We start from the raw sequence: 12,548 nt of genomic DNA on the forward strand, positions 1-12,548 counted from the left end.
CGGCTTGCCGATTAGTTTGTTGTTGAGCCTCGCCTGGAACGGTCGTCACTACAGTCGAGCTCCGAAGTCGTGTCAAGTGATAACGCGGGAAACAAAGCACTGGAGATGGGCCACTCGCTGCCGCTGCTCATCCGTCTTGTCGTTGTCGTCTGGCTGGCAATTAGTACGGTCAGCGCCTGTCCCCGGGCGCCCACCCACTTGAACCACGGTCGACGCACACGCGGCGACAATGGATACAAATTAATTGTGGCCGATGGACCCAACGGATACGTGCCCGGCAAGACGTATAATTGTAAGTCGGGAAGGTAGCCAGCCTAGCTGGTTTCGTAATCGGTTTCGCAGTGACCCCACTTGAGAACAAAAGCAAGACCAATCGAGGCGATAAGGGAATCCAGAGCATATGGGCTCCATCTTTTCAGTTCGGCTCGTATCTTGATAATGCTATATACATATATTCTGGGGCTAATCTTAATTTAATTTGTGTTAATGATGAAAGAACTGAAGCGCATTAATTATTCTCATTCGGGATCTATTTATTTTAAAAATTTATACAAATATAAAATTTAAAAGGTTTGCCCTTTTTTCATTGCAAACTCTGATTTAGGTTAACTTTGGGATATTATCCGACTCCAACTTGCTTCGGTTCTTAAAAAACTTTTTAGAATTGTCTTTAGAGAAGGGTTTGACATTGTTTAGTACTTTATTTTTGGTCTGATTTTCCACTTGCCGATTAATATTCTTCTTTAGAGGCTTAGTTATCGCGATTTTCTTAGTTTCTAGTGGTTTGCTCAGACTTTCCGGAGTCTGATTTTCTTTAAGTTGAGACGGGTTAGTTAGATTATTTTCATTCTTGGGTGCTATACTAAGTGGAGGAAGAATTTGTATCTCTCTAATTTTTAATGGCGATACTCCTTTCTGGATCTTTGTGTTATTTTGGCTTGACGATTTTGAGAAATGGCAGGTTTCCTGCACCATACTTGAGGCGGAAAAAACCTCAAGTTTCTGTACAGTCGAAGTGGGTTTGGGTTTTAAGATTATAGGTTTCGTTTGGGTATGAACTGCTTCTTTCACTGAAGAGGAGGTGCTCACAACAGAGACTCGTGCCATGGTTAATGTTGACTTTCTTACGCTTAAATGAGAAGACTTTGGCAGTGGTTTAGGAGGAGTTTTAAAGTCGAATTCGGGAATGTTCTTAACATCTAAAGGTTCAATAATAGAGGTACTACCGGTGGTTTTTCCAGGATTCAGTTGAAGGTTTGTTTGCCCATCGTTTCGAAGAACTTGTAGGATTCGATGTTTTACGTTTGTCATGCGTTTTCTTGCATTCCTTGCAATGGTATGACTTTTAAGGTCGCAGACCCTTAGAGATTTTCCCCCGTTTTCAGCCTTGTTGCGAGCTGCTTTGATTTTTTGAGTCACGGGCTTAGATTGAATATTTATGGGATTTTTGATTTGGGAGTTTTCATCCTTTAAGTCAAGTTCTGCCAGGATTTTCTTAATTGTTGGTTTCGTTTCTGTGGAATGTTAGACGTTAGGGTCATGTGCTTTTTGGGATATTGACCTGGATACTTACTTTCTTTCTGGAGATGATTACTAATATTTTTCATGCTCTTCGGTTCCTCCGCTACCCCTTGTGTAGCGAAGTCCCCACTGCTGTTGTTATGCTTTGGCGACTGGGCATTCTCACCCTCCTCGCCAGACATGAGCTCTTCCATGCTGTACACATTCTGCTCCTTGGTGAAGTGAAGCACATCGTTGTGCGCCCACTGGATGTGTCTTAAAAATTCCGGCAAGTGTGTGAAAATATCCCGGCAGAAGTGGCAATAAATCGCCACCATATTATCGCTGGGAGAGACCACCACATCGCCGCACTTTTTAAGGTCGACGCTATGGCTCTCTGTCAGCATATCCAGAAAAGAAGACATATTTAACAGAAAAAACTAACAAAAGTATATTTAACAAATAACTTAAATCGCGCGTTCCCTTAAATAAGTGTTGCCAGATTACCACATGGCTGTATTCAAATGCTTTCAACAAATTCCCGCTAAAATCTCCAGTTTTCCCGCTTAATTCGCCTTTATCTCTCACCCATTGGTTCGAAACTCGAATTGTCCTGTTTGAATAAAAGGGATGGTATAATAAGAAAGCAAGACAACTATATGCGCCAAACTGGTCTTGGGTTTCCGATAACATTTTTAATCGAAATTTAAATTTGATTTTAAATTTGTTAACAGTGCTTTTGCTCGGATCCCGAACGCACACAAAAATTCAGCATTTTACCCACTTTACCATTGCGGCTGAGGCTCATACTGGGGCACGACGTCCCCAGGCAGCGAATCCGAGGCGAGTGGGTCGCTTCCAGCTGTTCAGCGACTCCTTAACCCAGTTCAACGACAGATGTGTGAACACAGTTTCCGAGGCAGACGATCTGCCCAAAACTGAGGTCCAGGTGATGTGGGTGGCTCCGGAGGCGGGTTCCGGCTGCGTTTCCCTGTCGGCGATGGTCTACGAGGGTCCCAAAGCCTGGTTCGCCGACGATGGTAACCTGTCCACTGTGATTTGTGAGCGAAAACCAGACGCAGCTGCTGCCCAAAAGGAATGTTGTGCCTGCGATGAAGCCAAGTACAGCGTAAGTTGCGAAATTATAGGTCAATTCAGAAAGTGATTAAAGTTATTTTGCAGTTCGTTTTCGAGGGTATCTGGTCGAATGAAACGCATCCCAAGGACTATCCCTTTGCCATCTGGTTAACGCACTTTTCCGATGTGATTGGCGCCTCGCACGAGTCCAATTTCTCCTTCTGGGGCGAGAACCACATCGCCACCGCCGGATTCCGTTCCCTGGCAGAGTGGGGCTCCCCTGCTGCGCTCGAAACGGAGCTGCGGGCGAACGGACCCAAGCTGCGCACTCTGATCAAGGCCGCCGGTTTATGGTATCCGAATGTCAACCAGAACACCTCCTCAAAGTTCCGAGTGGACCGCAAGCACCCGAAGGTGTCGCTGGTCTCCATGTTTGGCCCCTCGCCCGACTGGGTGGTGGGCGTCAGTGGCCTAGACTTGTGCACCGAGGACTGCAGTTGGAAGGAGTCCCTGGACTTTGACCTGTACCCCTGGGATGCGGGCACCGACAGTGGTATCTCCTACATGGTAAAGTATAGAATTTATTTTTGCAGCCATCAGATATTTACTGGTACCCTCGGTAGTCACCCAACTCGGAGACCCAGCCTCCAGAGAGGATGTACCGCATCACCACCATGTATCCCGAGGACCCGAGGGCCCCCTTTTACAACCCCCAGAGTCGCGAGATGACCCCCTTGGCCAAGTTGTACCTGCGGCGCGAAAAGATCGTCTCCCGGAGCTGCGATGATGAATTTCTTAAGGCTCTCCAGCTGGAGGTTTCCGACGACGCCGAGGAGCAGGACACTAGAGGTGACTAAATGCCTAAATACCTTTCCTGCTAACCATTAATCCAATCTATTTAATCCACAGCCGAATGCCGGGTGGGCGATTACTCGGCCTGGAGCCCCTGTTCCGTGAGCTGCGGCAAGGGAATTCGCATGCGCAGCCGCCAGTACTTGTACCCTGCGGCGGCGGAACAGAGCAGGTGCTCCCGCCAGTTGGTGTCCAAGGAGATGTGCGTGGCAGCCGTAGCCGAGTGTCCCGCCGGCGAAGGTGGCTCCTCGCAGCCGAGGGATCGCGACGACGACGAGGGCGAGAACCTGGCCAACTCGCAGTCGCTGGTGGGAAACAACGGCGAGGGAGCCGGCCTGTGCAAGACCTCGCCGTGGAGCGTGTGGTCCGAGTGCTCGGCGAGCTGCGGCATCGGAATCACCATGCGTACGCGCACCTTCGTCAACCACCTGGGGCGCAAGCGGTGTCCCCACATCACGGTGGTGGAGAAGAACAAGTGCATGCGGCCAGACTGCACGTACGAGCAGGTGGAGCTGCCGGACGCCCAGTGCCCGACCACGCAGTGGAGCGACTGGAGCCCCTGCACCTCGACCTGCGGACGGGGAGTGACCATCCGCACCCGCCTGCTCCTGCTGGAGAACGGCCCCGAGAAGGAGAACTGCACGCGGCGCATGGAGCTGCACCAGCAGAAGGAGTGCGTCAACCCCACGGACTGCCACATTAACGCGGAGCAGGCCAGGGACATCTGTGTCCAGGCTCCGGACGCGGGTCCCTGCAGGGGCAACTACATGCGCTACGCCTTCGACCCGCAGAGCCAGCGATGCGGCTCCTTCAGCTACGGAGGATGTCGCGGCAACCGGAACAACTTCCTCACGGAGAACGACTGCCTGAACACCTGCCACGCGGTCAGGAGTGGACAGCCCTCGAGGGGTGACCAGCCTAAGGGCTGTGTCCTGTCGGAGTGGTCCGCCTGGTCGTCCTGCAGCGTCGCCTGCGGAGTCGGGGTCTCCGAGAGCCATCGCTTTGTGGTCAGCGAGCCCCAGAACGGCGGACAGGCGTGCTCCAAGCGCCTGGTCAAGTCTCGTCCCTGCTCCATGCCGGCATGCTAGGAAGGAACGCCACTCCTAATTGCATTCTTAATCCTCTGGGTTTAAAGTTTTTTAATTGTAACTTCTGAAATCCTAAATAAAGACGTGTTTTATACAATTTGCTGGAGTTTGTTTCCTATTGACGATGTTATTTATAATAATAATTATAGTAAACAGAATCTTAAAAGTCCAATAATAAAATACAACTGCATAGTTAAGATCGCAGTTACACATTAAAGTTCATATAGCGCTTATCTTTAAAAACCCATAAATGCAATTTCTTGGAAATGCAGTTGACTAAGAACCCTTTACAGTTATTTAACCGAAACACCTTCTACGTGACCGGATGCACAATTTTACGTTTATGAGTCATGGAAACAAAGGCATGAGAATAAAGCGGACGTTGGTTGATTTCGTTACTAATAAGTTGATTCTCGCATTATTTAAGCTCCCAGTTTCCCCTTCATCTCTCAATATTCAATTTTCAACAGATTGGTTAGCGGAAAATTGGGATCCCCCGGTATTGTTAGCTTATCAGGGTCTATAAATTCGACTTTGCAGTGGCCTTAGTTTAGTACTCAAAAGTTCTTCAACAGACAAACAAAGCGTTCAATTTAAAGACAAATTAAAGTAAATAACAAAATGGGATCAACATTAACTAAGAGCAGGTAACTGTTACAAATTCCAGGATTCGTAGCATGCCCTTCATTAGACCACACAGTAGCGCATCAGATACTGGCGGGCCTTCCACTTGTTTCCATTGGCTCGGTATATGAGGTGCAAGTTGAAGGCCACCTCGTGTTGCAGACCCAGGGTGGATTCGTGTTCGGCAACTAGCGGGTGAACGGGCACTGCCAGGGCCTTCTCGTAGTACTCCACTGCCAAGTGCAGGATGTTTGCCTGGTGGTAAATGCGTCCGATGTTGTAGAAGATCTCCTGCTGGGCGGCGCAGTCGGAGAGCTCGTGGCCAGCTGATCGCAGTTCTTTGTAGCGCTGGGCAAAGGCCACCGCCTGGGCCACTGCCGCCGACTTGCGTAGCACCTTCTTCTGCAGCGACAGCTGGTTGAAGGCAACGGCTATGGAGAGAGCCACCAGGGGATCGGGACTCTCGCGCAGAATGGGGATGTAGATGTTCAAGGCATACTTGAAGGAGGCGCAGTTCAAGTGGTAATGCCCCTGGAAGATTCGCATTGGTTTCGTATCCACCGGATGGCGTTGCATCAGCCGCCGAATGTAGCGATAGTAGCGAACCTCATCGCCCTTCTGAATCATCAGCGAGAGCATGTTCCACAGCGTCGTTTGGCAAGGCTGCTTGGCAATCAGCTCCCGCAAATACGAGAAGGCGATGGCGCAGTCGTCGTTGTAGTAACAGGTGAGCACCATGATTCTCTCAATTTCATGGTGGTAGTACGTAAACCTCTTTGTGGTTACCATGGCGAAGCAGATCTTCTCGGCGGCGCTGTGCATGCCGTGCTTAAAAGCCGTACGCACCAGCTCTTGAAAGAGATTGAACTCGTCCTTGACGGTCAGGTCAGAGGCCTCACTGGCTGCGTTCTTGGCGGGATCCTATTGGGAAAACGTTTTATTGGAATTTATGTTAGCTAAAGTGAACTGCCCACCTGCAGGTCCTGCTCCGCTGAGACATCAACCGCCTTGCTGCGCATCTGGATGATGGTCTTCAAGCTCTCCGAGTTGTAGGCACTGCCTCCGTTGGCGGCTGCCATCATCTCCTCGCGGTTGTACAGCTTGATGGAGTGCCGACTGAGCAGGGCGTAGCCTACGTCCAGAAACTCCTCGATGCGCCCGATCTGCTGCAACATAACACACCGCTCGTACAACAATCTGGCCACCAGCGGCTGGCCCTCGGCCTCGCCTGGTTGCTCCAGTGCCTGAACGGCCTCCTCGTGTCGGCCCTGCTGTTTCAGCAGCGCGGAGAGGGTGAACCGCGCATCATAGCAGAAGGGCGCCAGCTGCACCACCTTCTCGTAGCTTTGGATGGCCTCGTTGGTGCGGTTAAGCTGGCGCAGGCACTCTGCTTGCCGCAGCCACACGAACGCCGGACACTCAACGGTGTCGCCCTCGGTGATGGGACTCATCAGCGCAATGGCCTCGGCGTACTTGTGTTCCTGCATCAGCGCCTCCGTGATGTCCATGTAGAGCTCCACACGATCCGCCGTCAGAGTGATGTGCTCCTGCACGTTCTGGATGAGATAGCCCAGCAGATGGTGCGCCCGCATGTGGATGAGGCTGACGCAGAGCTTGGCTCGCAACTCGGGCACATAGTCATCCGGGATCTCGCAGAAGTATATCAGCTCCAGACTCTCCTCCTGGTCGTTCTCCAGCTCGAAGTTTGTGCGCTCGCGCAGACAGCGGAGAACCTTCGCATACTGCTTGTTAAGGATGAGCAGTTCCAGGTAGATGTTGATGTCCTCCAGCGTGAAGCGCCCCCCGCACACGCTGTACGCTCCCTCCATGGCCTCCAGAGCCAGCGTGTGCTTCTCCAGAACGTGGAAGTAGCGAGCCACGTTCTTCGCTGTATTCAAGCACATCTTCCACTCCTCCGGCGGCATCAAGGGCAGCATCTTCAAATACGTAAACATGGAAGCATTGGTTTCGCCCATTTTCTGCAGCAGTTGCGCCTTTCGCAGACGCAGTTGATACACCTTGGGCAGCATTTTGATGGCCTTGGTGTAGATGAGACGGGCACGGGCCAGATTGCCCTGCTGTACGAGCAAGTCGGAGACCCTGATCCACATGTCCCTATCTTGGGGATTCAGATGGGCCGCCAGCGTGGAAAAGTTCAGGAACTTGACCTCGTCCCGGTTTTCGTAGATCTCGGCAAGCGTGTAGAAGGGTTCGCTAGCCAGCGGGTTCTGCCGGATAATCTCCATGCAGATACGCTCGGCCGTTTCGAACCGCCCGTACACGAAGCTTAGGTTGGCCTCGCCCATCAATCCCTGCAGGGCTGTACTTAGTTGGCTCTTGCGGAAGCCACCTCCGGAGCGACCACTTCCGGCCGGCTGTTCCTGCTGTTGCTTCGCCTGAGCCGAAGTGCTCGGCCGCTCCTCTATGTTGGTTGTTGGCTCAAGTTGCTCCTCCTCGTCCTCGTCGCTGGCCTCCAGTTTGGTGCAGAAATCCGGGAACTCTAGGCACTGGACGCCCTGCACATAGCGCTTGATTAGAGCTCCTTCCTCCTCGTCCGCCTCGAAGTTGCGCCGCTCGCCATCTACGTCGCAATCGATGATGTCCACCACGCGCAGCGGCTCCGTCTCCTGGAACTGCTCCAGCTCGTTCTCCGGCACATCATTGCTATCTATTTCCTCGATAAGAACTTCATTTGAATCCGAATCGTCCATTTCCTTTTGATGCCTTTCGTAAACAAACCGATTTAGGGATGGCACAAATCCAGTGTTGAAGGCCCAGCTCCTTGCGTCGTTCGCAAATATCGATTAAAACTAATCGAACTTAACGGCGCGAGTTTAAACACGCACTATCCATCTCTAGAAAACCAACGGCACTTTGAATTCTCCGCGATTCGACTTTTCCGCGAAAAGCTCAGTCGCGCTCTACGTTTTTGTCTTTATTAATGTGAATTAATTCGTGTGATATATTTTTAGCAAGGAAACCATGCACGCTATCGAGAATTTGGAATTGGTAAGTGGTTTTGGCTAGTTAATTGCATAGTATGGGCCACGATTATGGCGTTCACAGTTGGATCACCAGTTGTCGCGAATAGCCCTCATAGCGAATGCAGATCACAGGCTAACTCAAAAGAAACAAACATTTATATTGGGACCAAAAGCTATTGATGATGGGAAACCAGACGACCCTGTGGAAAAACAGAAGCGGTAAGTCTTTGTTGAACCATTGAAGATTTTAGCCTCGTTGTTAATCCCTTACAGACTTTGGGCGTTGATGCGCAATTTGCCACATTATCCGCCCAGTGCCGAAATGCTACAGGCTTTGCCCACCGAATTCACCGACAAGGACTTGACTACTCAAAATGCAGTTTTTGCCGAGTATCTGACCACAAAGCGTTTGGAGTTTTACAACGTATGTTCCGTGATGCAAACGCTGCTGACAATCGAGGACCTGTCCACCATGCAGCTGTACGCCCTACTGCTCCAACCGGACGTGGCTGTACAACGAGTTGGAAAGTTATCCTATAAGATTGTTCTCAAAACCACGAGCGTGAATGCTGAGGATGTGGTGGCCCCCAACCTGGACGAAGTAGTGTTGGTGCCCAAGTCCAGCTTGATAGCCTCTCCGCTTCCAAAAAACCTACTGATGGCCCTTCTGCCCCACGCCAACGAATTTTTGGAAAAGAATGATCCGCAGCGTCGTTATGTGGCTAATGTGGACCAGGTCAGCCGCACCACTGTTCATTTCCGTTTTGGCCGCCATAATTGGCCCGGTGACGATATCTTGCAAGGTCAAGGCTTCTGCGCCATAATTCGCTCAAGGCGCACACCCTTCCGATACATGTATCGCGCGCTAAAACTGCTCCAGGAGAGTCCATTGGTGCGCCGCTACTTGTTTCCGTTTCCCGGCTGGTTGACCCAGATGGTGGACCAGTCGAAGATCCAACTGCGTGACTGCGGAACCTTGCCCAGCTGGATGCAAGCGAAGCCAAAAATAGAGACCGTTCCTTCGCAAGCTATCTTGCTCCTCAATCCGACCATTTATTCCAATACAGAGCAGTTCCAGGCGGTGAAGAGGATCGTCGCAGGACCAAGCACTGAGGGACCCTACATCGTGTTCGGACCACCAGGTAAGTGATATTTATCTGTTAAGCATTTAAGGTAACAAAAGAATTCGCATCAAAAGTAAAATATCGGTTCAAGTAAAGTAGAAATGATTTGAGGCATTACTATACTTCATTTTCTGATATAAATCCAATATTGTTATTGATGCAGGCACTGGAAAAACCACTACTATTGTGGAGACCATTCTACAGCTGCGCCTTCTGCAACCTAGAAGCCGCATTCTTGTAACCGCCGGTTCGAATTCGGCCTGCGACACAATCGCCCTGAAGCTGTGCGAGTACATTTCCAGCAACGAGCGGCTCCGGAAGCACTTTGCCCAGCAGGAGCAGCCGAAGCCTGATCGGCAGTTGATTCGCGTATTCTCCCGTTCCATCCACCACAAGGGACTGAAGACCGTGCCGCCACTGCTGCTGAAGAATTCCAACTGCTCGAAGCACATCTACGAGCACCTTGGAGTTTCACATATCCTCCAGTACGGCATCACAGTGGCCACTTTGTGCACCGTGGGACGCTTGGTCAGCGACGATCTGGGCAAGCACAAATTCTTTAGCCACATTTTCATCGACGAGGCGGGCGCTGCCACCGAGCCGGAGGCCTTGATCGGCATAATGGGAATCAAACAGACTTCGGACTGCCATGTCATCTTGTCCGGCGACCACAAGCAGCTGGGCGCCGTCATAAAGAGCAATCGGGCAGCGTCCCTTGGGTTGAGCCATTCCCTAATGGAGCGTCTTCTCCGCTCGGATTGCTACAAGGTGGATGCAAATGGGAACTTCGATCGTTCTTTGCAGACGCGACTGCGCCGAAACTATCGATCCCATCCGGAAATTGTGCGCCTGTTCAACGAGCTGTACTACAACGGAGAGCTGATCGCGCAGGCCCCCGATGCAGATGTAAACTTAGCGGAGAACTGGGCCCTGCTGCCCAACCCACGGTTTCCCATCATCTTCCAGGCCACACATGGAGTCACCAAACGAGAGCAGCACTCCACCAGCTCGTTCAACCAGCTGGAGGCCCAAGTCCTGTGCTGGTACGTAAAACGCCTCATAAACGACGGCTTGGGGCACGGAAAAAGAGTCAGCCAGGAAGATATCGGCATAGTAGCTCCGTACACGGCCCAGGGCAAACTTGTTACCAAACTTCTTCAAAGCCAGGGGCACCCCAACGTGGAGGTGGGCAGCGTCGAGACTTATCAGGGCCGGGAGAAGCCCATTATAATCGCCAGTTTGGTGCGATCGTTCGCCAACATGGGATTCATGCGCAGTCCGCGCCGAGTCAATGTGCTCCTGTCGAGAGCCAAGTCTTTGCTGATACTGGTTGGGAACCCGGTCACGCTGCGACATCACCGGGACTTCAAGTCGATCATTAGGGAGTGCAAGAATCAAGGCACATACGTTTTCAAGAAGAAGGGTGCCCAACAGAGACCGGAATTCCTTCCAGATGTTTATGAGGAGCAGTCCGATGAGGAGTCGAGCAGTGAGTCGGAGGACGAGGAGGACACTCCTTGGTTTGCCAGGATGCCACAGGATATAAGTGTGACTACGGACAAAATGGAAAAGCGTTTTTCCGTATCAGAGGAGCTCACAAAGGCTATAAGGAATCATTTGTGTCAGTTATCAATTTAGAGACCCGAAGAAACTAAAGACACATTGTGTCGGAAATTATGAAACTGAAACTTTGTGTTAAGACTTTGAAAAAGTATTAGATTAAGCGAATAGTGTTATAGTGTGCCTCTAGGATAAACCTTAAGAACTGAAGTCAAGAAGATCCAATTTTCTAGCTGCTTTGACAGCACTTTGTAATGTAAGCATTCCCCATCTGTAAAACAGAAGTTTTTGTATTTCTTTTAATATGAGTTTCTGATAACAATATTCGGTTTGCGCCGTCTAGGACTGCGTTACGATGAATAACAACCTTAACACTCCATTTAAAAGCCTGCAAATGAAAACAGAAAAATTCAATATAATAAGATTTGTGTAAGAAATGGACCAATCAAATCCAAACGGATGAGTTATCATGAATGTGTTAAGTCAACTTCGACGTTTTAAGCCAAGTTTTATATTAAACCAAATCGTTGATACGAATCGATGTGTATGCATTATCATATATACGTATATATTTAAGCGGTGTCTATATAATTAGTAAAACGTTTACAAAATACAAATACAATGAAGTTGCTGCGTTAGGTTTTGAAAAATGTTTAAAAATAGTTTTGCTCTTGTCATATTACATATTCAATTTTTTTTCAACGCTCTATCGTTTAAATTCGTTCAGTCTTTGTTAATCAACAACTTTGTTAAAGTGTTTACTTTTTACGTTGAGTTTCGTTTTTGTTCGATTTTTTAAGCCATCGAAGATGATAAACATGTTTGCGAAAGAAATGCCAAGTTTAGTTCGATTAAAGTTTGCTTGAATAAACACCTGTGTTTTACTGGTTTTGGTTCGTATTAAAAAATATATATATTATTATTATCTCGTATATAAGCGGTGTTAACGCTCCCTGCAAACTGCTTGCGTTTAACAACTACATTTGGTATATTTCAGACCCCAAAGATCGAACTGGCCAGGATTCATCAGCGGAGTCGGCTTTGTTCGGGTGCTTTTGTGTTCTGTGTTTCGTGTTCTGAGTTCTAAGATCTGAGTTCTGAATTCTGTGAGTGGTGTGAGCTACTGACAACAATGGCTACGTGGGGGGTTAATCTAGAATATAATCCTCTTCATTCCGCACTCCATGCAGAATTTGGCGGTGTCCAAGATGAACTTTCCGCCGCATTCGTGGCAGTACTTCGAAATCCTCATACTTGACGACATGGATTCGTTGCTGTTCAGCGAGTGCTCCGAAATGGTTGGTGTTATCGGTAGATTGTTGTTGGCGTTGTAATCCTGTAGAGATTGTGGTAAGGGCTTCTCCTGCTGCTGCTGTGGTTGCTGCTGCTGCAGTTGTTGCTGTTGCTGCTGCAGTTGTTGCTGCTGCAGTTGTTGGTAGTTGTAGTTGCTTATCTGCTGATGTTGCTGAAGAAAGTGATCTGGTCCACTGATGGACAACTCGGCTCCATCGCCATTGCTGCCACTTTCTGGGACAAACAGTCGCTTGCGAGCCTTAAGGCCTCCGTGGGCGCTGTGCGTCTGGGGGCTGGAATCGGTCAGGCCGCCCGCTAACATGGCACTGGCCGTATGCGGACGCTGGAGTCCCTGGGAGTGTGAGGCCACCGGCTGGAGTTCCGAGGAGCGCTGGCGTGACAAGCTGTAAGGTGAGTTGCTGCTGCAATTGGTAGATCGGATATTA

The 12,548-nt window shown here is 49.8% G+C and overlaps 5 protein-coding genes across 9 annotated transcripts in view; 2 read left to right on the forward strand and 3 right to left on the reverse strand.

The window, feature by feature from the left end:
• On the forward strand, positions 1 to 4,614 carry LOC108093710 (spondin-1). Its single transcript, XM_017193908.1, has 5 exons — positions 1 to 292; positions 2,235 to 2,629; positions 2,683 to 3,144; positions 3,201 to 3,426; positions 3,487 to 4,614. Exons 1-5 carry the CDS (start codon positions 106 to 108, stop codon positions 4,515 to 4,517), a joined length of 2,301 nt encoding a protein of 766 aa, XP_017049397.1. The 5' UTR covers positions 1 to 105; the 3' UTR covers positions 4,518 to 4,614.
• Positions 509 to 2,029, reverse strand: LOC108093711 (protein teflon). The gene is made up of 2 exons (XM_017193909.2): positions 1,574 to 2,029; positions 509 to 1,514 (listed from the first exon to the last, which is right to left on the reverse strand). The coding sequence occupies exons 1-2, from the start codon at positions 1,923 to 1,925 to the stop codon at positions 601 to 603; spliced, it is 1,266 nt and encodes a 421-aa protein (XP_017049398.1). The 5' UTR covers positions 1,926 to 2,029; the 3' UTR covers positions 509 to 600.
• Positions 4,554 to 8,078, reverse strand: LOC108093708 (general transcription factor 3C polypeptide 3). Its single transcript, XM_017193905.2, has 2 exons — positions 6,116 to 8,078; positions 4,554 to 6,062 (listed from the first exon to the last, which is right to left on the reverse strand). Exons 1-2 carry the CDS (start codon positions 7,850 to 7,852, stop codon positions 5,205 to 5,207), a joined length of 2,595 nt encoding a protein of 864 aa, XP_017049394.1. The 5' UTR covers positions 7,853 to 8,078; the 3' UTR covers positions 4,554 to 5,204.
• On the forward strand, positions 4,613 to 11,680 carry LOC108093709 (putative helicase MOV-10). The gene is made up of 5 exons (XM_017193907.2): positions 4,613 to 5,164; positions 8,114 to 8,150; positions 8,208 to 8,344; positions 8,399 to 9,267; positions 9,413 to 11,680. Exons 1-5 carry the CDS (start codon positions 5,139 to 5,141, stop codon positions 10,885 to 10,887), a joined length of 2,544 nt encoding a protein of 847 aa, XP_017049396.1. The 5' UTR covers positions 4,613 to 5,138; the 3' UTR covers positions 10,888 to 11,680.
• The window catches only part of LOC108093706 (AF4/FMR2 family member lilli), a 21,095-nt gene continuing 19,901 nt past the window's right edge, over positions 11,355 to 12,548 (reverse strand). For all 5 annotated transcript variants that reach the window (XM_017193900.2, XM_017193899.2, XM_017193901.2 and 2 more), the window contains one exon: positions 11,355 to 12,524. In XM_017193900.2, coding sequence (XP_017049389.1) covers positions 11,963 to 12,524 — 562 coding nt within the window. In that variant the 3' untranslated portion in view covers positions 11,355 to 11,962. The remainder of the gene's footprint in view (positions 12,525 to 12,548) is intronic.

The sequence above is a fragment of the Drosophila ficusphila genome, unplaced genomic scaffold (genome assembly GCF_018152265.1).
Source record: "Drosophila ficusphila isolate 14025-0441.05 unplaced genomic scaffold, ASM1815226v1 contig_414, whole genome shotgun sequence".
In the NCBI taxonomy this organism is placed as follows: domain Eukaryota; kingdom Metazoa; phylum Arthropoda; class Insecta; order Diptera; family Drosophilidae; genus Drosophila; species Drosophila ficusphila.